Source organism: Carassius carassius, chromosome 48 (assembly GCF_963082965.1).
Source record: "Carassius carassius chromosome 48, fCarCar2.1, whole genome shotgun sequence".
Taxonomy (NCBI): Eukaryota; Metazoa; Chordata; class Actinopteri; order Cypriniformes; family Cyprinidae; genus Carassius; species Carassius carassius.
The window spans coordinates 4,473,114-4,497,563 of NC_081802.1; the positions used below are offsets into that span (position 1 = coordinate 4,473,114).

A 24,450-nucleotide genomic window follows, 5' to 3' on the forward strand; every position below is an offset into this window, starting at 1 on the left:
TGAACAGAGTCCAGCATCTGACCCCAGAGCCGGATCTAGACGATTCTGAGCCAATGCCTGTCCAAGCTGCATCCGAGATCAAGTCAGCAGATGAAGTGGTTCCTGTTGAGCCTGAGCCAGTGTGTCTGCAGAACCATGTCTGTGTAGATCTCCAGTCCTCGTCTGTACAATCAGCCGATGCAGATCCAGATTCGCATGTGTCAGATTCATCTGATTTGAAGTCTGAACTGGATTGTGGTGAGTCATTATTAGCTTTGATTTATGTTGTTTCTGCCCTGTTTTATTTTCGATGTTCTATGCTGCTCCTCTGTAAACCTATTAAAGTCAAAGTCAAGTCACCTTTATTTATATAGCGCTTTAAACAAAATACATTGCGTCAAAGCAACTGAACAACATTCATTAGGAAAACAGTGTCAATAATGCAAAAATGATAGTTAAAGGCAGTTCATCATTGGATTCAGTTATGTCATCTCTGTTCAGTTAAATAGTGTCTGTGCATTTATTTGCAATCAAGTCAATGATATCGCTGTAGATGAAGTGACCCCAACTAAGCAAGCCAGAGGCGACAGCGGCAAGGAACCGAAACTCCATCGATGACAGAATGGAGAAAAAAACCTTGGGAGAAACCAGGCTCAGTTGGGGGGCCAGTTCTCCTCTGACCAGACGAAACCAGTAGTTCAATTCCAGGCTGCAGCAAAGTCAGATTGTGCAGAAGAATCATCTGTTTCCTGTGGTCTTGTCCTGGTGGTCCTCTGAGACAAGGTTTTTACAGGGGATCTGTATCTGGGGCTCTAGTTGTCCTGGTCTCCGCTGTCTTTCAGGGATGTAGAGGTCCTTTCTAGGTGCTGATCCAGCATCTGGTCTGGATACGTACTGGATCCGGGTGACTGCAGTGACCCTCTGATCTGGACACAGACTGGATCTGGTGGCCACGGTGACCTCGGAACAAGAGAGAAACAGACAAATATTAGCATAGATGCAATTCTTCTAATGATGTAGCAAGTACATAGGGTGTTATGGGAAGTGTTTCCGGTTTACCTATTTAATGCAGCCTTAAAATCCTTTAACGGATTTGGATATTAAAAGCATATTAGTATGTTATGTGTATGCCAGGTTAAAGAGATGGGTCTTTAACCTAGATTTAAACTGCAAGAGTGTGTCTGCCTCCCGAACAATGTTAGGTAGGTTATTCCAGAGTTTAGGCGCCAAATAGGAAAAGGATCTGCCGCCCGCAGTTGATTTTGATATTCTAGGTATTATCAAATTGCCTGAGTTTTGAGAACGTAGCGGACGTAGAGGATTATAATGTAAAAGGAGCTCATTCAAATACTGAGGTGCTAAACCATTCAGGGCTTCTTTATAAGTAATAAGCAATATTTTAAAATCTATATGATGTTTGATAGGGAGCCAGTGCAGTGTTGACAGGACCGGGCTAATATGGTCATACTTCCTGGTTCTAGTAAGAACTCTTGCTGCTGCATTTTGGACTAGCTGTAGTTTGTTTACTAAGCGTGCAGAACAACCACCCAATAAAGCATTACAATAATCTAACCTTGAGGTCATAAATGCATGGATTAACATTTCTGCATTTGACATTGAGAGCATAGGCCGTAATTTAGATATATATTACTCTGACTTCCCTTCAGTTAACTGCTTGTTGTTGAATCCAAAGGATGACAGTGTTTTTGATTCTTTAAACAGATTTTATTTGATATGTTCATATCAGACAATGAAAGGAAACTGCTTTCTCATGTATGTCTGTGTTCTTTTCCTGTGTGTTTTTCAGGATCTACGTTCTAAAAAATGCTGAGTTATTTTTTTAAACCCAAATGTTAGGTTTAGCCTGTTGGGTCGATTTATTTGGTTATTTTTAAAAATGTATTACCTAGGTGCTGGGTAGTTTTTCTGTACTCTAAAAAATGTTTGTTTGTTTGTTTACCCAAATGCTGGCTTCAACTTGATGGGTCATTTTTTGGTGATTTATTTTTTATTTTTACACAGGTGCTGGGTATTTTTTCCTTTAACTCAGCTGCTGTGTAATTTTTACTATCAATACAAATGATGAACCTACCCAGTGCTGGGTTAATGTAACCCAATGTTGGGAAACTCTACCAAACTGGTTAAAACTGGATACATTTGTCACCGGTTATTTTGTGCTCTGTCCTGAGAGAAAACTTCCTGAGGGAAATCTTCAAGAGGGGAAACTTCCTGGATGAAATTAAGGTTGGTATTACATTATATTCCTACCAAATAATTAATTTATAAATAGGAAAACGCCTGTAGTCTCACATTTTTTCTTTTTTTTTTTTTTTTATGTACGCAGCTAACATCTGCTTGGAATGCTAACCTTCTACAAATGTAGTATTTGATGTGCAGGCACCACCACGGATGTGGGAAATAATAACAATTCGATCCAAAAGATAGTTGTACTGTAGCAACACAGCGCAGATGCTACAGAACAAAGTTGGCTGACTAACTGTATAAGATTGTGTTCTACGCTAATATATTACTTCACTACATTACTGGCTTGTACTTTTACATCCATAATATTATAAATTGACAGTTTATTGCTGGTCTGTGGTTTTATACTGCTGTAATTTTGAAAGATTTTATATTATTGTAAGGTGAGCTTAAAGGGTACACTACTATGAAAATCACACACCTTCAGCATGACATCAAGAAAAAGTATAATTTCATAGATATTGCTAAAAATCATATTATTAACTCATAACGCCAATATTCAAGAATGGAGACAAATCAGACCCAAACAATTACAGAGGCAGTAATCTGGGGAAGCTGTTCTGCAATATCATCAATACAAGACTCGTACACTTCCTCACCAAGTTTAATGTCCTCAGCAAAAGTAAAATTGGATTCTTACCAAATTGTAGAACTATAGACCACATCTAAACCCTACACACCCTGATCGACAAAAACAAAACAAAACCAAAATTTTTGCTAGTTTTGTAGATTTCCAGAAGGCCTCTGATTCAATTTGACATGAAGGTCTGTTGTCAGAACTTCTAGAATCAGGTATTGAGGGTAAAACATACAATGTTATAAAATCAATGTATTCAAAAAAATCAATGCACAATTAAAATTGGAAATAAACTAACAGAATTATTCACTCAAGAGCGGGGTGTGAGGCAGACCTGTCCACTATCACCGACCCTCTTCAATATCTACATTAATGAACTAGCAACACTCCTAGAACAATCAGCAGCACCTGGCCTCAAACTACATGACTCAAAGATAAAGCTCTTGCTGTTTGCAGATGATCTGATTCTGCTGTCTCCAACAGAAGAGGGTCTACAGTAGAACCTAGAGGTCCTGCACACGTTCTGTCAGACCTGAGCCCTGACCATTAATCCTAACAAAACTAAAGTACTAACATTCCAGAAAAGACCCAGAGTTCAGGGAAAGAAACACAACTTCACCCTTAATATGACCAAAATTGAAAATGCTACAAACTACACATACCTCGGGCTGAAGATAAATGCAACTGGTAAACATGGCTGTGAATGAACTGAACGAGAAAGTGATAATGGCCTTTTATGCCATCAAACGATCTATCCAAATTGAAATACCAATTTGAATCTGCCTCAAAATATTTAATATATCAGTCGTAGAATCTATTGTGAAGTGTGGGGTCCTCTCCTAAATCACAAATTTGAAAAATGGGACAAATATTCGATTGAAGCCTTGCATGTGGAGTTCTGTAAGAGTCTCCTCAGATTCCAGAGGAACACTACGAACAATGCATGCAGGGCAGAATTAGGCCAATCCCCTTTACTAATGTGCATTGAGAAACTAGTCAAAAATAAAATGAGAAACCCCAACTCTTACCATTTTAAAGCTCTTAAAAGCCATGAAGTGAACCCTGAAAAAAGTCCCCTGATTCAGATGGTCCTGAAGCTGCAGAAACAAACTAACACGACTAACAACAGCCAGAATCAGAACACTAAAATAAGAATCCAGAAAATTCGGCCTAAACAAATTATAAAAGCACAAAAGGAAAATGATCTAACTTATTGGACTGAAACAACAGAAAAACTAAGTAAACTTGAATGTTATTTGGCCCTAAATAGAGATTACATAACTGCAGAATATCTGAGTACAGTGAAAGTGTGTAAATGAAGATGACAGATGAAGAGGTCCAGACTGAGCAGTCATACTCTGACCATAGAGACGGACAGATATCCACACCACTGGCCGCCCAGAGACAGCCACATCTTCCCTTACTGTAATCATGGGGAAGTGGAGACGGAGACACACTTCCTCACCAGCTGAGAAGAGCTATGAAGAAATTAGAAATAAATTTTATCCCAAATTTGAAATACTTTACCCTGACTTCAAAATGTTTAACAAGAAAACACAACTTCAATATTTATTAGGTGAAAAACAAGATTGTATCTTACTAGCAGCAAGATACATTTATGTCACAAAAAGAGGGCGGAGTCAACTAATCAGTAATGCACCCATACACACACACCACAAACGCACAAACACACACACCACACACACACACCACATTGAATTATAAATTGTTCCTAGAATTTAAAAATGTTATTTGTTCTACTTTTTAAATGTATATACATGCTGTCACGACCATTAGCTGGAGTGCCCATGAACTACAGTAGAGGGCACTCCACTCAGGACTTACTCAAAACCCATCAACCACCAGATGTCACCATATCATCACATGGACACTAGCACCTCTCATACTGTTGCACCACACCGAACTACATCTCCCATGAGTCACTGCATCAATATCACCTTGCCACACCTGCATCTCATTCATCAGCTAATCTCCTTGCCACACCTGCACCTCATTTACACACACATATAAGCAGCACTCACTTTGCAAAGTCTTGTTTAGCCCCGTCTAGCATTTCCGAGCGTTTTCCCTGTGTTTGTTCTTCCCGTGTCTGATCTTGGATTGTTTCAACCGACCCTGATTCTCTGCTGCCTGCCCTGACCTCTGCTTGTTACGATTATGATTCTGGTTATCCCTGACATACCTGATGCCGTTCCTGATTTCTGCCTGTCTGACCATTCTCTTAATAAAGTTCTGCACATGGATTCAAACGCCTCAAGCCAGGTCCCCGTCGACTTCCCGGAGTCAAGCCAGGTCCCCGTCGACTTCCCGGAGTCAAGCCAGGTCCCCGTCGACTTCCCGGAGTCAAGCCAGGTCCCCGTCGACTTCCCGGAGTCAAGCCAGGTCCCCGTCGACTTCCCGGAGTCAAGCCAGGTCCCCGTCGACTTCCCGAAGTCAAGCCAGGTCCCCGTCGATCAGGTCCCTGTTGATTTCCCAGAGTCTAGTCAGGTCACCATTGACCGTCCAGAGTTAGGTCAAGTCACCACTAACACCCAAGAGTCAAGTAAAACAACAGTTAAACTTCATGAGTCAAGTCACCGTTGGTCTCCGTGAACAAAGTCAAGTCACCAATGATCTTCATGAGCCGAGTCAAGTCACCAATGATCTTCATGAGCCGAGTCAAGTCACTAATGATCTTCATGAACAAAGTCAAGTCACCACGGATCTTCCAGAACCTCGCCACGTCTCAGCTGAACTTCCAGAGCCTCGTCACGTCTCAGCTGAACTTCCAGAACTCACTGTCTGTCCTGTCACGGCCACGGAGGCCATCCATGAACTCACCGTCTGCCCTGGCACGGCTATGGAGGCTGTTTGGGAACTCCCTAACCACCTCATCATGGCCTCGGAGGTCGCCATTAACCTGTTTATGTTCTCTGTTTCAGTCCTACCTGACCAGACTTGCTCCCCTGCTCCATCGACTCCACTGTGGTGGTCCTCTGCTCTGCCCTGGTGGGCTTCTGTCCCGTCTTCTCAGTTGTGGTGGTCCTCTGCTCCGCCCTGGTGGGCTCCAGCTCCACCTGCTCCGCTCTGGTGGGCTCCCACGCCACCTGCTCTGCCTTGGTGGACCCCTGTTGCCGAGTTAAGCCCACGGCAGGCCCCTTCTCCCGAGTTAAACCCACGGCAGGTCCCTGTTCCTGAGTTCAGCCCTGTTCTTGAGTTCAACCCATGGCGGGCCCCTGTTCCCGAGTTAAGCCCACGGCAGGCCCCTGTTCCTGTGTAAAGCCCTGTTTCCAAGTTAAGCCCAAGGCGGGCCCCTGTTCCCGAGTTAAGCCCACGGTGGGCCCCTGTTCCTGAGTTAAGCCCTGTTCCCGAGTTAAGCCCACGGCGGGCCCCTGATCCTGAGTTAAGCCCTGTTCCCGAGTTAAGCCCACGGCGGGCCCCTGTTCCCGAGTTAAACCCTGTTCCCAAGTTAAGCCCACGGTGGGCCCCTGTTTCCGAGTTAAGCCCTGTTCCCGAGTTAAGCCCACGGCGGGCCCCTGTTCTCGAGTTAAGCCCTGTTCCCGAGTAAAATCCATGTCGGGCCCATGTTCACGATCATTAGCTGGAGTGCCCATAAATCAGTAGAGGGCACTGCACTCAGGACTCACTCAAAACCCATCAACCACAAGATGTCACCATATCATCACTTGGACAATAGCACCTCTCATACTGTTGCACCACACCCGAACTAGATCTCCCATGAGTCACTACATCACTATCACCTTGCCACACCTGCACCTCATTCATCAGCTAATCTCCTTGCCACACCTGCACCTCATTCATCATCTAATCTCCTTGCCACACCTGCACCTCCTTTACACACACATATAAGCAGCACTCCCACACAGACATTTTGCGAAGTCTTGTTTAGCCCCGTCTAGCATTTAACATTTTAATATATATTACATGAAATGTAATAAAAACTGGTGATGCTCCCATTAAGCTCTTCCACGTTGAACATCTATTTAAACTTTATCTTAATCTACTTCATAAACAGACTTTAAATATGAACTGATATCAAATCAAATCTACAGACTGGCTCTGACCTTTTGTTGTGTATTCCAGCCTTAGGAGACGAGTTCACATCCATTTAATAAGAGGCTTCATAATGAGGATAGTTTCTGTGTTCATCCCCGTGAATGTAATGGTTTTTTTATTTGTTTTATTTGATTTTGAATTTGTGTTTCTTAGCTCAACATGGACTAGTCTAGATGTTGATATATGCTTAAGTGACACTATGTATATTTAACTGATCAAATTGAATGCCTTGTTGCTTGATTTTAGGGATCTGTTTTTTTTTTTGTTTGTTTTTGATTGACTTTATGTATATCTTAATTTAAATGCTTTTTTTTGTTTCTTTTTTTTATTTGTGTACAGTGGCTTTATTTGAAGTGGGAGAGTTTATAGGGTCAGGAAGTTTGGGCAGGGTGTATGAGGGATCCCATATATTTAATGGCAATGTATAGGTCCTTTTCTATGCTATTAAAGTGAAACAACTCAACATAGATATTGGAGCCAGATAAAAATGCTCATTTTAGATTAAGATTTCAGATGGCACTTAGAGGCTATTGCATCTGAACTCTTCATATTTAACACAGAACATCTATAAAAATGAAAGCACATAATGACAACAATGTGACCTTAAATGGCATTAAAACAAAACAACTCATTGTGACTGCAATGAAAACTTATGGGTGTTGTCTCATAAAACTGTAGCCTTTCAGAAAAGTGCCTGAGAGATTTAAAAGAATGTGCCATGAGAACTTAGCATGCATAATTCTAGAAGGTGTTGATGATATATGTTGTGAGCTCCATCGGTTTGTGAGATTTACACAACTCAATGCAAACATATTACATTTCAACAGCATAGATTATCACTTAATTTTACATACTGTATGAATTAATTTCTCTTCTCTTCCCTGTTGATATTTGAACTAATGCAGTATGTCCTGCAAAGTTCCAAAACAGTTGCCTGAAAGTTTCTAGTAAACCTGAAACCCTTGATTAGCTGGTTCAGGTGTGTGTGAGTAGGGTTGGCCCTAAACTCTAAATAAGAGTGGCACTTCGGGAACAGGTTTGGACGTAGCTGAATTAATGTAAAGAAAGTTAAATGCCATCCTCTACAGCACACAGATTTTAACTTGAAACATACAGGAATACTGGTATTAATATTAAACGAATTTTGTGTCTTAAGATAATTAATATAAATTCAAGTCAAATTCAATAAATTCAAGATTCTTGGCAAGAGGAATAAAATAACAAAAATTTTTGCAGACTATAGACTTTTATTTGTTTGCTCATCTTTCTTTTTTCAGTAGAGTATATCTAAATATGAGATTCTGGAACGAGATCTAAATTATTGGCATGAAATGAATGTTTGTAATTAGGTGATTGATGAGCCTGCTAATATCAATTAGTCCTATACTGAGTGTAATATCACAAGAGTAGGATCCATGTAATATTCTACATGTGACATCTTTTGTAATTTGTTAATAGATATTTGTGTGGAATATATTTTCTGTTGATGTGATCGTGTAAAAAGTGGATACTGAATTTGTCATTAGTAATCAAAATTCCTTTCAGTTGAATTATAAGTGGTATACAGAGAAATTGGATTATAATTTTGCTCTTCTTTCAAAAGAGTTTTTATACCATTAGGAATGGCGTTGATTACAAAATTATCTTTTAACGAAGCCCCATAATTTTGAAAAGGAATAAAAGTGGCCATTGGCATCTATCAACTGAAAAAACACATCATATAAAGGTTAGAAATCACAGTGTAATAAGTATTTGATCCCCTGCCAACCAGCAAGAATTCTGGCTCCTACACATTGGTTATGTGCCGATGTGGAACACAGAATAGTCCAGTCACTTTAAGAAGTTACTCCTAATGTCAGCTGGTTGGGTGTATAAGACACCTGTCCACACAGTCTTCCATTCCAACCTCTCCCACCACCATGGACAAGGCCATAGAGCTGTCAAAAGATGTCAGAGACAAGATTGTAGATCTACACAAATCTAGAATGGGCTATAAGTCCATCAGCAAGAAGCTTGGTGAGAAGGAGAATTAATATTGAGAAATGGAAGACATACAAAACAACCATCAATTGGCCTCAGTCTGGAGCTCCGTGCAAGATCTTGCCTCATGTGGTAAGAATGATCATGAGAAAGGTGAGGGATCAGCCCCTGAATTACACGGGAGGAGCTTGTTAATGATGTTAAGGCAGTTGGGACCACATTCACAAAACAAAACATTGGTAAAACACTACGCTGCATGAACTGAAATCCTGCAGCGCCCGCAAGGACCCTCTACTCAAGAAGGCACATGTAAAGGCCCATTTACAGTTTGTCAAAGAACATCTTAATGATTCAGAAAAGGCTTGGGACAAAGTGCTGTGGTCAGATGAGGCCAAAATGTAGCTCTTTGTCATTAACTTGACTCGCCATGTTTGGAAGGAGAGAAACGCTGACTATGACCCCAAAAACACCATCCCTACAGTCAAGCACAGAGGTGGAAACATTATGCTTTGGGGTTGTTTTTCTGCTAAGGGTACAAGACGACTTTTAGGGGCAAATGGATGGGACCATGTACTGTAAAACCTTGGATGAGAACCTCCTTCCCTCAGCCAGAACACTGAAGATGGGTCATGAATAAGTCTTCAAGGATTACAATGACCTGAAAGATACTGGCAAGGCCACAAAGGAGTGGATATTAAGGTAATGGAGGGGCCTAGCCAGGTCTGCACCAAGTACTAGGTTTGTGCACCAAGTACAAAGTCATGTTTTGGTTGGGGATCAAATAATTTTAACTCACTAAAATGCAAATCAATTGCTAACCTTTATATAATGTGTTTTTTTCAAGATTTTTTGGTAGGTATTCTGTCTCTAGACATTAAAATAAACCTACCTACTTAAAAAAAAATACAGACCCTTTATTTCCTTGTAAATGGGCAAACTTACAAAATCAGCAGAGGAACAAATAAATATTTTCCCCACTATACCATTTCTCAAAAAAAAAACAATTATTTATTTTTGTTGTATTTATCATTGTGTATATCATTGAAGTTACTCCCTTTAAAATACTTTAAGAAATTACAACCCGAATTCCGGAAAAGTTGTGACGTTTTTTAAATTTTAATAAAATGAAAACTAAAGGAATTTCAAATCACATGAGCCAATATTTTATTCACAATAGAACATAGATAACGTAGCAAATGTTTAAACATTTTGTTAAAATTTTACACTTTTATCCACTTAATTAGCTCATTTAAAATTTAATGCCTGCTACAGGTCTCAAAAAAGTTGACACGGGGGCAACAAATGGCTAAAAAAGCAAGCAGTTTTGAAAAGATTCAGCTGGGAGAACATCTAGTGATTAATTAAGTTAATTGATATCAGGTCTGTAACATGATTAGCTATAAAAGCTTTGTCTTAGAGAAGCAGAGTCTCTCAGAAGTAAAGATGGGCAGAGGCTCTCCAATCTGTGAAAGACTGCCTAAAAAAATTGTGGAAAACTTTAAAAACAATGTTCCTCAACGTCAAATTGCAAAGGCTTTGCAAATCTCATCATCTACAGTGCATAACATCATCAAAAGATTCAGAGAAACTGGAGAAATCTCTGTGCGTAAGGGACAAGGCCGGAGACCTTTATTGGATGCCCGTGGTCTTCGGGCTCTCAGACGACACTGCATCACTCATCGGCATGATTGTGTCAATGACATTACTAAATGGGCCCAGGAATACTTTCAGAAACCACTGTCGGTAAACACAATCCGCCGTGCCATCAGCAGATGCCAACTAAAGCTCTATCATGCAAAAAGGAAGCCATATGTGAACATGGTCCAGAAGCGCCGTCGTGTCCTGTGGGCCAAGGCTCATTTAAAATGGACTATTTCAAAGTGGAATAGTGTTTTATGGTCAGACGAGTCCAAATATGACATTCTTGTTGGAAATCACGGACGCCGTGTCCTCCGGGCTAAAGAGGAGGGAGACCTTCCAGCATGTTATCAGCGTTCAGTTCAAAAGCCAGCATCTCTGATGGTATGGGGGTGCATAAGTGCATACGGTATGGGCAGCTTGCATGTTTTGGAAGGCTCTGTGAATGCTGAAAGGTATATAAAGGTTTTAGAGCAACATATGCTTCCCTCCAGACAACGTCTATTTCAGGGAAGGCCTTGTTTATTTCAGCAGGACAATGCAAAACCACATACTGCAGCTATAACAACAGCAAGGCTTCGTCGTAGAGGGTCCGGGTGCTAACCTGGCCTGTCTGCAGTCCAGATCTTTCACCTATAGAGAACATTTGGCGCATCATTAAACGAAAAATATGTCAAAGATGACCACGAACTCTTCAGCAGCTGGAAATCTATATAAGGCAAGAATGGGACCAAATTCCAACAGCAAAACTCCAGCAACTCATAGCCTCAATGCCCAGACGTCTTCAAACTGTTTTGAAAAGAAAAGGAGATGCTACACCATGGTAAACATGCCCCGTCCCAACTATTTTGAGACCTGTAGCAGAAATCAAAATTGAAATGAGCTCATTTTGTGCATAAAATTGTAAACTTTCTCAGTTTAAACATTTGCTATGTTATCTATGTTCTATTGTGAATAAAATATTGGCTCATGCGATTTGAAAGTCTTTTAGTTTTCATTTTATTAAAATTTAAAAAACGTCCCAACTTTTCCGGAATTCGGGTTGTATTTGGGTGTTTTACGAGATCCTGGATATGAAGGGTAAAATGGTTCATGATGGAAACGGACAGCCATTTCTTTTAATCTCAGTCACTGAAGTGAAATATAATTTATTATGTATTTACTAGCTTAACTATCAAAGAGTATTTATAACACTTCATTTGCATCTGCATTTCAAAATGATTAATACGTCAAATTATATGAATCTGAAGATTAATTGCTTAATCTGATTTTAGACATTTGTTTTTTTGTATGATTGAGTAGAGAATCTCTTTGGTCAACCAACATCTGTTTAAAACTTGATTACATACAGTAAATCATCAGTCTCGGTTTGTCTGATCTACCAGCAAGAAAAAAAACAGTTGTAACCATTCTAATCTCACTTCTTTTTTTGAAGCACACCATGCTTTCAGAGAATCCCCATTTATGGACGCAAAGCAATGGGACACAAGTAACAGCTTCAGATTCTAGCTGAACTGATGCATTCAAGTTAAAAATGATTAAAAAAGGATACAAGGGTTAAATGTATGAATGATGGTTCAGTGGCCTTTTGTCTTCTGTATAGCTGTTTTTCTGAATCAACACTGTACTAACATGAGCTGTATAATGACTATTGGCTTGTTAGAGCTGCTTTAGAGAAGACTTTGAAATGTTTACTATTGTGAAGCTGCTTTGAAGCAATCTGTATTCTGTAAAATGCTATATAAATAAGGGTGACTTGACAATTTGCTAAAAATAAATCTGTTTCAAGCTCCATTTTGTACCTAGTTAATGGAAAGTGTCCCATATTTTATTTTCGATGTTATTTCACAGCTCTCATCATTTTTCTAACTACAACAAAGGCATTCATTCACCATTACCACTGATCAGGGATGGGCAGTATTTCAGATACATGTTTTTGAAATACAAAATACTATTTTGTATTTAACTACATTTAATCTTAGTAATTATGTATGTTTCAAAATACATAAAATACTTTTTATAGGACTGTGAATATTTAGGTAGATTGAGATTCGATTCACGATTCATAGGTTTTTGTTTCGATTCAAGAACGATTTTTGCAAATTTAGAATGATTTGATTCGATTCACAATTACATTTCGATTCAATTCTATTATTACGATTCTATTCTACATTGCATTCACAGGATTATTTAAAAAGTTGCCAGAAAGCTGCAGCATTTTTTACAAATCTTTCTTGGCCCCCAAAATATTTTGTTGTATAAATATTTCAACATACAATATACCAAAAGAAAGAGAACCTTTATTACAACAACAACACAATTATTTAACTTCATGCATTATTTTTTATATTTACAAATATTTAGAAAGCAACTTTTTGAGCAAAAGGTTGAGAAAAATGTGTTTTTGTCAAAAGCTACATTTGTATATGAAATGATCCTATTAGTACTTGTTTCTGCCTCTTTTTTGGAAATTCTTTACTCTTTCAAACGACAGCTCCACCATACGTATAACAGCATATTGTTGAAAATGGCAGTGAAGCATTGTTTCATAAATGTTACAGAAAACTGAAAATGGTGGGGGAAAAGTTAAATAGCCATACATTAACCTTATGTAAAACTACAACAGGTGTTTGATATATAGCAATCCAACACTTTTCACACATACAGTGACATGCAAAAGTTTGGGAACCCCTTGCAGAATCTGTGAAAATGACAGTACTAAATAAAAAAAATAACATGCATTTAGTATGATCTCTCTTATTTTTGTTAAAATTATTCACATTTTCACAGATTCTGGAAGGGGTTCCCAAACTTTTGCATGCCACTGTATATGGCTTCTCTCCACTGTGGATCCTCATGTGTCCAATAAGGTTTCTTTTCTGTGTGAAACGCCTCCCACATTCTCTCCACTATGAACTCTCATTTTTTAAGACTTTTCTTGTTTAGGAGACTCTTTCCACTGTAAGAGACTCGTATCACCAGTTTTGGCATGATGTCTCAGCTCCGCTTCACTTCGCTTCAGGTCTAATCTCTGTCTGTTCATGTTCATGTTCTCAGCTGGTTACTTAATGCGTCCACTTCCAGCTGTTTTCTGATATTGTCATTTGTCTCCCGATCATATTTTGTTAAGACTAGTGTTATTATACCAAAGCAAAATCAATGGAAAAGTACTGCTTCACAACATTTTCCTGCAACATTACATTAATTAAAACATTGAAATGAAACAACATGTAATATAAAAGCATGAAGAATGACAAATAATATTTTAAAAAAATATTAAGCTGTTAAATAGCTAATAATCAGTGGATAAATTGTTCTAACCTTTGATTAATCAGTTATCAACAATTGTTTGATGCAGTCCAACACACCATCGCTCCTAAGAGTACAGGACCAGAACTCAAACTAAAGGTTTTTGTAATTTCAGGCATGCATTTTTTTTTATGACCGCTTAGAGACGACAAATGAGTGAAACTCTTCCCACATCGAACGCAGTGATACGGCTGTTCTCCAGTGTGGATCCTCTCGTGTTTTTTCAGATATTCTGAGCGTTTGAAGCTCTTGTCACAGTGTGAACACTTATAAGGTGTTTCTCGAGTGTGAACTGACTGATGCACTTTCAGGTCACCAATTGTAGAAAAAGCCTTCCCACATTCAGAGCAAGCATGATCCTTCACAGCGCTGTGTCTTTTCTGGTGTATCTTTAATGCACTTGTCTGTCTGAAACTCTTTCCACACAAGGAACATACATAAGGCTTCTCCGTTGTATGAACCTTCAAGTGGTTCTTCAGGAAATCCGCCCTAAAAAAACTTTTACCGCATTGGTCACAGTTATACAGTCTTTTTCTAGAATGAGTAAGCGTGTGTTTTTTAAAAGCACCTGATTTTCTGAAACTCTTCCCACACTGATCACACGTGTACGGATTCACTCCGGTGTGGATCTTCATGTGATCATTAAGGGCTCCTTTTCGTGCGTAACTCTTCCCACACTGAGCACAAGTGTGTGGTTTCTCTCCAGTGTGGATTGTCATGTGGTGGTTAAAGTTTGTTTTATACGTGAAACTCTTCCCGCACTGATCACATGCATATGGATTCTCGCCAGTGTGGATTTTAATGTGATCATTGAGTAAATATTTCCCTGAAAAGCTCTTCCCGCATTGAACACAAACGTGTGGTTTCTCTCCAGTGTGGATTCTGAGGTGTACCTTAAGGTTTTGTTTTAGTGAGAAACTCTTCCCACAATGATCACACGTGTGCGGCTTCTCTCCGCTGTGGATTTTCACGTGATCATTAAGGTTTCCTTTTCGTTTGAAACTCTTGTCACACTGAGCACATGTGTATGGTTTCTCTCCGGTGTGAACTCTTATATGAAGTCTAAGACCTTGTTTGTGTAGGAAACATCTTCCACACTGGGGGCAGATGAAATATATTTGTGCACTTCTTGTCAGCAATAAATTACTTTCAGTTTGTGAGGAAGAAGATTTTTCTCCAGTTTGGACTTGATGTTTCTCCTCTGATTCACTCATGTCTTCACTCTCCTTATTCACTTCCAACAGGTCTGAAATGAAAGTAAAAAGATGCATCACTTTTGTCACTCTAAAGGTTAATAAAGAAAATAAATTCCATCCTTCAATTTTCCAAACGCCTTGTTATCAGTATGTTTGGTCACAGGGGAGTAATTTGCAGTAAAAGAATTATCAAAGAGAAAAATTTCAAATTGATGGACATAAAAGTGAGCATAAATGTAGCAGCAGACAACTGCAATGCGATATAATTATTAATTTAAAATTTAAGGCTGCGCAATTAATGGAAATTGATTTGCAATTTCTGTGCATTCATTCAGTTAGTATTAATCATGTAAGTACAGCACAGTTGGTTTATATCTAAAATGAAAAACGGGGGAAAATCAGATGTTTATTGAAGCCTGTTTGATAGAGTGGAAATACTCTGGTTCTAAATTTGCAGAGGATGTGCAACTGAAGACAATATAACCATTAGTCTGATCACAGGTGCAGTCACAAACAATGCAATTTCCCAATTAACACCATCAAATGGGGAAATACAACTGGTTAACATTTCTGCAGATGACACACCTATTACAAGGTAAACTGTAACATTTAGCTCTCTATCTATCATTAATTGCGTCGCACATCTTGATTCTCTATCAAGCGAACACACGTGAATCGTCTGAATGTCCGTGCATTTCACTACAAACGTACAAAGTTAAATAATACACTTCAAACATGGTTGAAAACATATAGAAATCGAAGAAAACGTACATTATGGTAATGTACTAACACTCTGAACACAAAAACACCAACGAGCATTCAAATTCCAGGAACTGTAGAAAGAAACAGCAAGCAGCAGCAGCACACAATAACAATAATAACTCCAACGGGAAGCGCCGGAAACTGCACTCTTCAAAGTATCAAAATAAAAGTCCCTCATTAAACGTCTTCCTTTCCCTAGGAGCCTATTATACACTGTGATTGAAATTTCACAGGAATCTTTTTTTCTTTTTTTTAATCATCGTGATCAGTCGCGATTATGTTTTTTTTTTTTTTAATAAATCAATAATATTGTTTCCTGGAATTTTCCAAGAATTATACTCTAAATATATATTTTTTAATTTATGAACACAAGTCACATGTAGTGAGAACTATTTTTAAAAAATCTATAAAAATTGTAGTGTTGGATCCAGATAGCACACGTACGTCTGCAAGATGTCTGTAAAAGATCTGTTGATCTGGAAAGCATCTGCTGTCTACAAACGTCTGACAGACGTCTTTCAGATGTCAGTTTTGCATACATTCCAAATCATAAACATCTTATAGACATCTAATAGACATCTATTTGACATCTGAAATGAAACGTCCTATAGACGTATTGCAGATGAGCAAACACTCTAAAAAATACTTCTAAAAAATAGTCTTGCACACATCAAATAGACGTCTCCGAGATGTACGTGTGCTATCAGGATGGATTCCTCAGTGCTGCTACCGAGGTTATTGTAAGAAAATAACTTCTATATAATTCAGATTAACTTCCATAATTCAATTTATTAATTTATTTCAGCATATTATAATTTGCCTAATTTATGATAAAATTGCAATCCTGTTTACAAGTTTATTTAATACATTTTGATAGAAAACAGTTAAATTGACAAAGTTTAGTAACACAGTTGCAAAAAAAAAAAAATGAACCATTATAAAATGAATGTAAAGAAATATCAGTATGATTTTTTTTTCTTAAATCTCAAATATTTTGAAAACAAACATTAAAAGATTTTAGTTTCAGGCTCTTTTATAACAACTAAATATGATTAAAATATTATGACCTTCACCTTAATGTTACCAAAGTTGTCTTTAATGAAAAAACAGGATTAAACACCAATCTCTTTGTTCTTCATCATCCTCTTGTTCCATTATGCAGGCTTCTTGGTCATACATGTTCTTTAATGAACTCCATTTTCTTCACTTGTAGGCTTATGGAAATAAGCTTCACTCCAGGTGATATGCTGTGGGAGGAGCTTCACTCCAGGTGATCTGCTGTGGGAGGAGCTTCACTCCATCACATGACATCACTGAATTCAATGATGAACTGCCTTTAACTGTCATTTTGCATTATTGACACACTGTTTTCCTAATGAATGTTGTTCAGTTGCTTTGACGCAATGTATTTTGTTTAAAGCGCTATATAAATAAAGTTGACTTGACTCCAGGTGATCTGCTGTGGGAGGAGCTTCACTCTAGTTGATCTGTTTTGGGAGGAGCTTCACTCTAGTTGATCTGTTTTGGGAGGAGCTTCACTCTAGTTGATCTGTTATGGGAGGAGCTTCACTCCAGGTGATCTGCTGTGGGAGGAGCTTCACTCCAGACGATCTGCTGTGGGAGGAGCTTCAATCCAGGAGATCTGCTCTGGGAGGAGCTTCACTCCAGGAGATCAGCTGTGGGAGGAGCTTCACTCTAGGTGATCTGTTGCGGGAGGAGCTTCACTCCAGGTGATCTGCTGTGGAAGGAGCTTCACTCCAGGTGATCTGCTGCGGGAGGAGCTTCATTCTAGGTGATCTGTTGTGGGAGGAGCTTCACTCTAGGTGATCTGTTGTGGGAGGAGCTTCACTCCAGGTGATCTGCCTTGGGAGGAGCTTCACTCCAGGTGATCTGCCATGGGAGGAGCTTCACTCCAGGTGATCTGCCTTGGGAGGAGCTTCACTCCAGGTGATCTGCTGTGGGAGGAGCTTCACTCCAGGTGATCTGCTGCGGAAGGAGCTTCACTCCAGGTGATCTGTTGTGGGAGGAGCTTCACTCCAGGAGATCTGCCTTGGGAGGAGCTTCACTCCAGGAGATCTGCTGCGGGAGGAGCTTCACTCCAGGTGAATTGATGTGGGAAGAGATTAACTGAAGGTGAATTGCTGTGTGTTGGGAGAGGATCTGACAAAAGTAAAAATTAATTCCCACAATTTCAGCATTTGTGTTCATTTATCTATATAAGATGTAAATTACACTTTTTTTCACCACACATTCACATTCTATGTATTTATACTTTGTTAGTCAAATATAAAAAAAATCCTTCATTTGCTGTATGAACAAATAGACAGATATACAAAAATAAAAATAAATAGATATATATATATATCACTCCAATTGAGTTCAACATCATATAGCTGTTTTTTGATCACAAAATAGTTAATTTAATGATTTGGCATATAAAATAGGATTTCAGAATAAGTTGTGTTATTGTTACAGAGCTACCCAGTAGTAATTGTAAGACTGGATCATTTTACTGACTTTTTCTTTGAATCTCAATTAGCAAAATGAACTACTCATATTTAAGTCATTTCATAATCTGAGCAATATTCAATCCTTTTTTCGATTTAGGAAATCATTATAATGCAGCCAAAGATAAATCATCTTGAAAGATTAGTTCACTTCCTAACCATTTACCTTTAAAAATTGTTATGTGAATTCATCTTAGCATTGTTTTGATTATTATAACACTATAATGCATTATAAGAGAGGAAATATATTCTTTCTATTTCAGTTCTAAGCAAAGCAGTGTTAGATCAGATGCATCTAGACATCAGAAATATCACACATATTAGAGCTGATCCCGAAACCATGTCAGAAGATATCTGCTATTGTTTTATCTGCTGTCCAAAACCAGAAAAACCTGTCAACAGAAAGTACCCAAAACTCTGTTAACAGTCTTCTTTCAGCCTGAAAGTTTTACTGAGAGAGACAGAAGAAGAAGACAAAGTTATGATATAACAAAGACCACAATTTATTGAATAATCTTAGTTGCGTATGTTTCAATGCTCAAGATTTCATCTGAATGCAATTGTATAATAGCTCAGACAAATCCAACAAGTCCTATTATACCAAAGCAAAAACAATGGAAAAAGCACTGCTTTACAAAATTAAAAACTTTGAAACAATGACATTCTCTAATCTCTTACCAATAATATTCATAAGATTAAACAACAATAGCAAGCATCGCAAGGAAATAAGTAAAAGAATAAGCAATATAAAATATAAAAGCATGAACAATGACAAAATAATAATAAAATGATTAAAATAAAATAATTAATAATTATTAATCTGTAAAATAATCAACAATCAGTTGATTCATTGATCTAACAACCTTTGATTAATCAATTATCAACAATTGTTTGATGCAGTCTTACAGTTCAACTCGAACTACTTATTGTAATTTCAGACATGCATTTTTTTTTATGACCGATTAGAGAAGATAAATGAGTGAAACTCTTCCCACATGAAGGGCAGAGATACGGTCTCTCTCCAGTGTGGATCCTCTCGTGTATTTTCAGATATTCTGAGCGTTTGAAGCTCTTGTCACAGTGTGAACACTTATAAGGTGTTTCTCGAGTGTGAACTGACTGATGCACTTTCAGTGCACTATCTGTAAAAAAAGCCTTCCCACATTCAGAGCAAACATGATCCTTCACACCACTGTGTCTTTTCTGATGTCTCTTTAATGCACTCGTCTGTCTGAAACTCTTTCCACACAAAGAACATACATGAGGCCTCTCCTTTGAATGAACTTTCAGGTGGTCCTTCAAGAAATCTGCTCTAAAAAAACTTTTACCGCATTGGTCACAATTGTGCAGTCTTTCTCTAGAATGAGTAAGTTGATGTACTTTAAAAACCCCTGATTTTCTGAAACTCTTCCCACACTGATCACACGTGTACGGATTCACTCCGGTGTGGATCTTCATGTGATCATTAAGGGCTCCTCTTCGTGCGTAACTCTTCCCACATTGAGCACAAGTGTGTGGTTTCTCTCCAGTGTGGATTGTCATGTGGTCGTTAAAGTTTGTTTTATGTGCAAAACTCTTCCCGCACTGATCACATGCATATGGCTTCTCGCCCGTGTGGATTTTCAGGTGTTCATTAAGGTTTCCTTTATGTGTGAATCTCTTCTCACACTGATCACATGGGAATGGCCTCTCGCCAGTGTGGATTTTCAGGTGTTCGTTAAGGTTTCCTTTTTGTGAAAAGCTCTTCCCACACTGATCACATGTGTGTGGCTTCTCTGCAGTGTGAATTTTCACGTGTTCAATCAGGTTTCTTTTTATAGTGAAAATCTTCTCACACTGATCACATGCGTACGGCTTCTCTCCATTATGCAATTTTATGTGAAGGTCAAGATTTTGCTTGAATGAGAAACACTTTCCACACTGAGGGCAAGTGAAACATATATTGTCGTTTTTCAATGAGGGACTCCAGGATGTTTCTTCAGTTTTGACCTGATGAATCTCCCCTTCTTCAATAAGTTCTTCAGTCTCCTCGTTCTCTTCTATCAGGTCTAAAATAAAAGTTTCAAAAGTTTGTTTTTCAGTAAATCACTATAAAAGTAATAAATAAATAAATAAAAAAATCAAAAAGAGAAATGTGAAATGAAGAGGTTGTAAATCCTGACATTATATCAGAAATCTGAAGATTCTGATGCATTCATTTGAATTAGGTAAATTTATCGTCCATTTATATTTGTATTATTTTATCATCCAATTATTATATTTAAACATTGCAGGCACCAATTGAAGATTTTTTTTTAATGAGAACTACAAACTATATATATTCATTAACTATATTTTATAAGTCTGGGATGTAAAATCTTAATTTTGAACACCTGACATCCCCTGCAAAACGGTTCTCATTCATACTTGAATATGAATCGCCCATGAGTGAACATCATGAACGTCATAATTCAGTTCATCTGTAAGAGAAGACAAAAATGTTTTGTGGGAGCACTTTAAATTGATTGAGGACAAGACAAAGACAGTGTGCCAGATGTGCGATTTGAAATTGGCCTACCACAACAGCACATCAAGTTTGAAAAATCACCTGAGTTCTGTAAGTAGTACTCCTATAGCATATTGCTGGTTAAAAAAAAATTATAAAAAAACAAGCTGCTTTTATCCGCATGTTAATCAGTTATTTTACACATGATAAAAACGTGCACTTAATTTGCTTGGAAAATACTACTACGAACTACTATACATTTCATTAGCTATATTCATACAATATAATATACTATATTGTCCAAAATGTTAGTAATATGGTTGCAAAAATTGTGAAACACATATATAATAATAATAATAATAATAATTCATTACATTTATATAGCGCTTTTCTAGGCACTAAAAAGCGCTTTACATAGTCTGGGGGTATCTCCTCATCCACCACCAGTGTGCAGCATCCACCTGGAAGATGCGACGGCAGCCATAGTGCGCCAGAACGCCCACCACACACCATCTTACTGGTGGAGAGGAGACAGAGTGATGAAGCCAATCAGCAGATATGGGGATTGTTAGGAGGCCAAGATGGTCAGAGGCCAATGGGCGAATTTAGCCAGGATGCCGAGGTCACACCTCTACTCTTTTTGAAAGACATCCTGGGATTTTTAATGACCACAGAGAGTCAGGACCTCGGTTTAACGTCTCATCCGAAGGACGGATATAAATAAATAAATATATAAATAAATATGAAATAAAACTGTTTAGAAAATAGTCGGTAAAAAAAGAAAAAAAAGTGCTCCATTGTGGGTATAATTCATGGAAAGTTACCTGGATATTATTTGCTTTAAAGCTGCAGTGCATAAGTTTTTGGCTAAAATTCGATTAGAAAAAGACAGTGTTCAAAAGCGTAAAATGGAAAGCTTATAATAATGTTTTATCATTTGAATGGTGGGGTTGGATTTCATGGGAAATGTCAGTTTCATCACAGCAGGTAGAGCTGCTCTGTTCACAAAGCACGGAATATAGGAAGAAAATACTAAATATTACATTTTATATGGATGTATTTCTGTTTTCAGTAAAATTTGCATGGTGTTCTCTTTTCCTCTTGGCTCAGTATAATGCATAGTATTGTTACTACTATTACCATACTTTGTTCTCAAATTGTTACCAACATCAACATTGCGTGAGTGTATTTAGTTTTTGTTAGCGTTATCTTTAGATTTCAATTTCTGTACAGTCTAATCTCTAATTGTCATACCATTCGAATGTCATTGAAAGAAATTGCTCTTTTAACCTCAAAAGCAATTTAATACTACTTAGAACTCATTCTCTTTGGAATGCAAATCTTTTTCGAGTACAGTAATCCCATGTTTTCAGACGTGACGTAATGACGCAAAGCGAACAACGCGAACCACTCAAATTATAAAACATCACTACAAGCTTACCTTTGTGAATTTGGCAAACTTAGCTTTAAACACTGATTGGTTATGTACTTCACTTTGGATCTTTTTAAACAAAAAAAAAGTTTTGCAGATTTAAGTATTATAACCTTATTATAGAATTAAGAACAGACACCAACCTATTTGTTGTTCAATATCTTCCAGTTTTATTCCGCAGGGCTCTGGATCATTCATGTTTGTTTACTTTCTTTCACAAACTTTATCTTCTTCACTTTTAGACTACTGGGAACATTCCATCTTTTACTGTGAAGACGCTGAACTGTGGGTGAACTGCTGTGTGATGGGGCAACAAAACTGCCAAAATAAAAAATAAATCCGTTGTCAAATCAATGCTTTCACCGAAGAAATCATGATCGACTCCCATTAATTCCCCTTAGATCATGCTATGACATTTGAACTAGTATTCAGTAACAATACCAATATTGCTCCAAATAATCGATGAAAATACATCAAGGTCCCACTGTAACGTTAGCTATTTAACATTAGTTCCTAACATCTGCTAGGCTAAACGTTTATTTCAGTCAGCAGACGCCAGAAAGCCGCATAAATAGCGCAGTACCCGATGTAAACAATACAGAATGACTGCAAAAAAGGTTGCTTTAAAAATCAGTGTTTTATACTTGTATAAATGTTAAAGCACCAAGAACTGATTGTCTTTTTGTCTTACCTCAGGAGACCCAACGCTGACTGATGACGCTAGTTGTGACGTCATCTTGTTTCACGGCGGTTCGTGTATCAGTGAACTATCGCCACCTATCGCAGAATGGACCATTGACTACGTGGATATGTTGTTTATATCGTGGCTTAACATGAAATAGACTTTATATTGCTCAACAATATATTGTGTGACGTTTCATATTTAATTTCAGTCACGTTCACTTAGAGAAAAATATTAAACTAGTCAATTATTACTTGTAAGGCGAGAGGTGAATAGGGTAAAAAAAAAACTAATATTTATCACCTTAAATTGATTACATTGATAATTGCAAAAAAAAAATGTATTACAAGTTTTCGAAAATGTTATGTTGAAATATGCAAATTATGCATTATTTAATTAAATATGCACTCATTTGCATAACTTCTAAAACAAAAATCTGAACACCCCTTACGAAAAAGTAGTATACTTCAAGTATATTTTACTAAGTATACTTAAGTAAAGTTCAAGTATATTTTTAAGTATACTTTAAGTAGCAAGTATACAAATATCATTGTTCTAGTAGAATACTTATAAGTGCACTGTTTTTAAAGTTAAAGTTTCAATACTCCTTGGGACTAAATTGCCCCACTCTGTATATAAAAGTATACTTTTATGTATACTTTAAGTATAATAGTAGTAAACTTTGAGTACACAACTAGTTTACCTCCATGTCTGTAGTTTGTACTGCAATTATACTAAAAGTGAACTTATATGTACTGAGAGTTTACTAATTAAATACTTTGTACACTTTGAAGTATAATCTCAGTAAACTAGTTTAGTAGTTTTATACTGCAAGTATACACATAAGTTTTCTTTATGTCCCTATTTAGGTTTTAATTGTATATGACCCACCTTTCTGAATTCCTCAGAAAGGGGTAAATGTTGGGGGGGGGGGGGGGGGGGGTAAATGTTGTGTTTAATCAAGAAAATTATATGAACAAATCCCTCTGTAAAAACCTTCAGAATATAGACAGGAATAAATGTGTAAAGTTTGGTGTGTGTATGTGCTACTGAAGTGGAGATTTATGGAGAAAAACTCATTATGAGAGAACAGCCTTTAAAAATATGTATTGAAGTTCAAATCTATTGACACAAATAGATATAAAGTCCTATAAAATAAATAATTTTAAGAAATAAGAATAAGAAATAGCTCTCCACTGTATAATCTTTTGTGGTGGGTGTTGTTGCTTGCTCACACATCTGGTCAGATGTTACATGATGCGTCGGCTCCCAGGCGAACCTCAACTCTGTTGCTTAGGTGATGGCTCGTCGATCGCAGTGGCTCTGGCTGTTGCTCTGCACAGCGGGTGTTATTTGGCTGGGCTCTGGGTCATGCCAGTTCCTCATCAGCCTGGCAGATGGTGAACGGGGATCTGTTTCTCACCAGTACCCGGGGCCTTAGCTGGGGTTTGCGGGGCCCCGGTGCAGGTTGTACCAGTGGGCCCTGTTTGAAATTGTTTAATTTATATGTTCATTCTATTTATTTATTTGTGCTGATTGCACAATGTTTAAGTTGTTTCATGTT

At 37.8% G+C, this 24,450-nt stretch overlaps 3 protein-coding genes across 4 annotated transcripts in view; 1 reads left to right on the forward strand and 2 right to left on the reverse strand.

Annotated features, from left to right (window-relative positions):
* The window catches only part of LOC132131737 (natural killer cell receptor 2B4-like), a 114,946-nt gene that overhangs the window by 49,909 nt on the left and 40,587 nt on the right, over positions 1-24,450 (forward strand). The window lies entirely within an intron of this gene.
* LOC132131304 (zinc finger protein OZF-like) lies at positions 13,852-15,949 on the reverse strand. The gene is made up of 2 exons (XM_059543334.1): positions 15,790-15,949; positions 13,852-15,068 (listed from the first exon to the last, which is right to left on the reverse strand). Exon 2 carries the CDS (start codon positions 15,034-15,036, stop codon positions 13,852-13,854), a length of 1,185 nt encoding a protein of 394 aa, XP_059399317.1. The 5' UTR covers positions 15,037-15,068; positions 15,790-15,949.
* On the reverse strand, positions 18,773-23,037 carry LOC132131118 (gastrula zinc finger protein XlCGF52.1-like). Its single transcript, XM_059543068.1, has 3 exons — positions 22,896-23,037; positions 22,348-22,522; positions 18,773-20,335 (listed from the first exon to the last, which is right to left on the reverse strand). Exons 2-3 carry the CDS (start codon positions 22,400-22,402, stop codon positions 19,197-19,199), a joined length of 1,194 nt encoding a protein of 397 aa, XP_059399051.1. The 5' UTR covers positions 22,403-22,522; positions 22,896-23,037; the 3' UTR covers positions 18,773-19,196.

Coding starts and splice junctions, on each gene's coding strand:
- LOC132131304 (XM_059543334.1), bottom strand. CDS start 15,036: ATGAGTGAATCAGAGGAGAAACATCAAGTCCAAACTGGAGAAAAATCT.
- LOC132131118 (XM_059543068.1), bottom strand. CDS start 22,402: ATGAATGATCCAGAGCCCTGCGGAATAAAACTGGAAGATATTGAACAA. Junction 20,336..22,347: donor AGATATTGAACAACAAATAG/GTTGGTGTCTGT, acceptor CTTTTATTTTAG/ACCTGATAGAAGAGAACGAG.